At 50.2% G+C, this 3965-nt stretch overlaps 1 protein-coding gene across 1 annotated transcript; it reads right to left on the reverse strand.

Annotated features, from left to right (window-relative positions):
* Nucleotides 1-34: 34 nt before the first annotated feature.
* On the reverse strand, nucleotides 35-3897 carry MRPL45 (mitochondrial ribosomal protein L45). Its single transcript, XM_009322370.1, has 8 exons — nucleotides 3796-3897; nucleotides 3481-3676; nucleotides 2875-2992; nucleotides 2376-2474; nucleotides 1690-1738; nucleotides 1314-1463; nucleotides 1056-1229; nucleotides 35-535 (listed from the first exon to the last, which is right to left on the reverse strand). Exons 1-8 carry the CDS (start codon nucleotides 3895-3897, stop codon nucleotides 476-478), a joined length of 948 nt encoding a protein of 315 aa, XP_009320645.1. The 3' UTR covers nucleotides 35-475.
* Between the last annotated feature and the right edge of the window lie 68 nt (nucleotides 3898-3965).

The following is a 3965-nucleotide window of genomic DNA, read 5'->3' on the forward strand; positions in this document are numbered from 1 at the left end:
AAAGAGGACGGGAAAAGAAAGTGCCAACACCTACTGCTGCAAGTTTTAGTGAAAGCCCACCAGGTCTATGACATTTCCCATGGAAGTGCCAAATATCCCACGTCTGGACAGAATTCTTCTGTCAAGGGCTCTCACGATGCAAGTTCAGGACAGAGGTTAGCCTAGAGAGCAGTCCTGAAGAGAACAGACTTCTCGTCTTCACAGAAACACAGAGAGGGTTAAGCTGCAGCACACTAAGTCTACTTGGACAGAGCAAAGCTCTTCTCAGAGCTCATCTGAATCCCTCTCCCAAGCCCCTCTCACTCCTTTAAAGGCAAATCCTTAGCAACTGGAGTCCATTTCTGAAGCCGCTTTGTTTGTTGACTGCTCACTGGAAAGGCACAGCCAGATCCAACCCGCTACCTCCACAGACATTCTCCCCTTCTTCCCTCCAGAGCGGTTTGCGCTGCTGTCTCTGCACAGGCTCTGGAACTTCCTACTGCGTTTCTTCAAACTCTTTTGAGGGATCCAAGGTTGGGCCGGGAATCATCACAGTCTGAAAAAGCAAGGAACAAAATCAGCACGACATAGAGCAGCTCTGAACTGCTGTAACAGGAATTCCTCATGTTACAGAGCATGAGAAAGGGTGAGCGGGGGGTTCTGGCAATGCAAGGGCCTTGCACAGGAAGATGACCAGATGGCAGCAGCACGGGGGAGGACGCAGAGGGGGAATGGGACGACATGCCTTGTACTACACTATAGTTCTCACCTCCTTCCTTTCTAGGACCTGTTTTTAGTAACACAGGAAGGCAGAGCACCTGCATCACTTTCCCAGGCTAAGTACAGGGAGTAGTAACCCCCTAAATTATCACATACGTGTCAAATGCCATCAGCCTCCTGTTACAGCTTCCAGGTGCTAGAGGCTGATTATCCCCCATTAATAAATACGTCTGCTTGCAGATTAACGCACCATTTTCCCGTTACAGGAAGCTCAGCTTTGGTTTTGTCCAGAATTAACTCGGGACCTATGTTTCACAGACACAGGCCATGCTGGTGCCTTCTCCTTGTGGCATTACCTTAACAATGGGCTCCTTCGGTGGAGCCCACTCTGGAACGATCTTGCCGTGCATCCTCCATGCGCCATATGGGTTCACCAAGTACCTCTCAAACACGACGTACTCCAAAACGTCCTTGGGCACCTGCTCTCCACCATACATCAGCCGTCCAAAGCGGTCATAGATTGCCAGAATCTGTCAACGGAGCCAAGAAACTTACGTTGGGCTGGCAGCAGGTTGGAGTCAGCTGGGAAACGCAAGGGGCGCGAGGGGCTGTACCTGCCGCGTGTGCATCCGCACCGTCACCTGGCCGTACAGGTTGCCTCGATTCACAATGCTGTCGCATCGAACATGAACCACTCTTGGAGGCTCCAGCGACTCCACAAAACTCCACCGGATGGTCTTGTACCTGTTCCCACGGACCATTTCCTATAAAGAAAAATAAGCACCAACTTAATTAGGATGCGAATTGAATGACAAGCAAACTACCATATGTAATGAAGCATTTATGCATTAGCTATTACTTAGACTTGTGCTTTCCCTCCCTGCTCTGTCTTTACTGTATCCAGAAAAAATGAGACAGATGATCAGGTTTAGAGAGCCTTAGAGATCACGGAGGACATCAAGGACACGCTACATCCAGATAAACACTTACCGGGTAGCAGCGCTCTGTCACCAGGGAGTGAAGTTTCTGCTTGTTAAAACTGCAAGTGAAACACGACAGTTACTTGAATACACATATTGTAAAGAGGCTTACTCACAAATTCCTCCTTCCCCAGAAGACACGCAACCTACTGGCAAAACAGAAAACGCGAAATTCTCAGCTGTGATCTCAGCACGAAATGAGAACATGAATGCAAGCTGGTTCACAAGACTTCAGGGAAAGACACAACATCCTTCGGAAGCCAGTTATGACCTAAATGTTTTATTGATGTTTGGAATTGTAACCAAGAACGATGCAGTTTTGAAATCTGTTCTATTACTGGAAAGTGGAGCAAGCCAGTGGAGTATCATTTCATATCCAAACAATTCCCTGCAGCGTGATTCTGAACAGCACCAACCACCCACTCGTCTGCTGATAACACAAGTGGTGCAACAGCTCATCTCCGTTGCAGGTCAGGTCAAGATGAGTTTTCTGCAACCTGCTTTTCATTATCAAAAGCAAGAGGGTACCGACCAAACCTCCAACACTCTACCCTTCACAGAGATGGGGGCAGAAAAAGATAAAGTACTTGTTGCAGAGGAGGTACAAGGATTAGAAAGTCAAGGAAGAAAAACAGAGCACATAAGCAAAGAGAAGCAGGTCCTACATAAGCGCAGCAGTCAGAGAAGGGGTCTTACTTTGCCAGGCAATTGTGAGCTTCAATAAATATCTCCTGCGCCTTCTCTGGGAAGGTTTTAGTGCTGAAATCCGGATCATGATCTTTTACCTTCCGCAGACTGAAAAGACAAGAAAAGCTCTACAGTGAGTGAAGAACAGCTTGGAACTGTCTTGCACGTTTCAGATGATGACAGCGATCTCATCCGGTTGAAGCCCAGCTTTTACCAGGGAGCAACCGAGAACTGGAGACTCCCCGCTAAGACATAACCTCTCGGTGCTCCTAAAACAGACATAGTGCTGCAAACCCAAAGAATCCTCAAAGAAAACGAGTGCACACTGTATCCACTCAGGCCAGGGCAGGTGCCTTGCGTTCACTCGCACACCAGGGACTCCCGGTTAAGTGGTACAACAGCAACAATGGAAGAAGCGGGTAGAAAACAAAACACGCCACCTCAGCACTGCAAGACAGAACCGAGCAAAACTTCTGCACCGCAGGCTAATTGAAAAGGAGGTACGTACGCTAGCTGGGAGACAGCAGTCTGCTTCAGCTTGTCCATCTTTTGCTTCAGCCCATCTTTGGATAGGGAAGTCAAGCGGGCATCGCCCTCAGGAGGAATATAAGGGTCTATAATATCAGCTGCAGGAGAGAGAAGAAAGGTCAGGAGGAGGCTCAAAAAACAGCAAAATGAAAGAAACAAAGAGGCAGCACCCTGGCTGCCGGGGCTGGAGTAGCAGGATTCCTCCCTGAAAACGTCTGTAAGACAAAGTATGAGCAGGCAAAGAACTGCTAGTCTAACGCAGCTTGTCAGCAGTGACAGGCGCCTGCTCTCTGCTCTCCTTTTCCATACAGCCCAGGATAGGAGGAGAAGACGCATTCGGCAGCAGGGAACGTGGCCTCCCTTGCTATTCCTTGTCCCTAGGTACGAAGGGGCCAACAGCTTGACACACTTTTGAGGTAAAGCAGGACAGCTGCTGTCCCTCACCAGGAGGCAGAGTGCGTAATTCAGTCTATTGCAGACAGACACTCTCTGTCAGCATGGTCGCACCGCTTAGGCTAATTGCCCCATGCTGCTACTTTGCATTAGCTTTGCCCTTGAGAAGAGACCAAAGCAGGCTTTCTACCACCTGTGCAGGCCAAGTAGAAAGTCCGTTCTATACGTTCCTCAGGAAATACCGTCCCCGAAGACCTGAGTCTCTTCTCCTTCTCTTCAGGAGACAGTTCTCTGGCCCATTCGGGGACAGAAAACCTCTTCTTCGTTCTCACTGGGACAAGAAGACAGGCTGGAGCCGCTCCAGCGGGACGGAGCACGGACTCCACGGTCTAAGGAAGAGAAATGACAAAGCCGCGGAGTTAGCCCAACGGCCAAGAAACACCACCACCACCTTGATTTACTTCCCCTCGCATCTCCCAAACACGGGGCAGCTGTAAATACACCTCACGCCACTACTTGTAGCCCTCCTTGTCCCATGGCCCTCCCCGTACTCCCTCGTCCCTGACTCCCCACATCCCTTATCCCGTGGCTCCTCAGCAACTCCCCACATCCCGTGGCTCCTCAGCCCGTTCCCCTCTGTCCCTCCCGCCGGACCCCCAGCCCCGCTCCCGGGCCCCG

The sequence above is a fragment of the Pygoscelis adeliae genome, unplaced genomic scaffold (assembly GCF_000699105.1).
Source record: "Pygoscelis adeliae isolate BGI_AS28 unplaced genomic scaffold, ASM69910v1 Scaffold844, whole genome shotgun sequence".
Classification (NCBI taxonomy): domain Eukaryota; kingdom Metazoa; phylum Chordata; class Aves; order Sphenisciformes; family Spheniscidae; genus Pygoscelis; species Pygoscelis adeliae.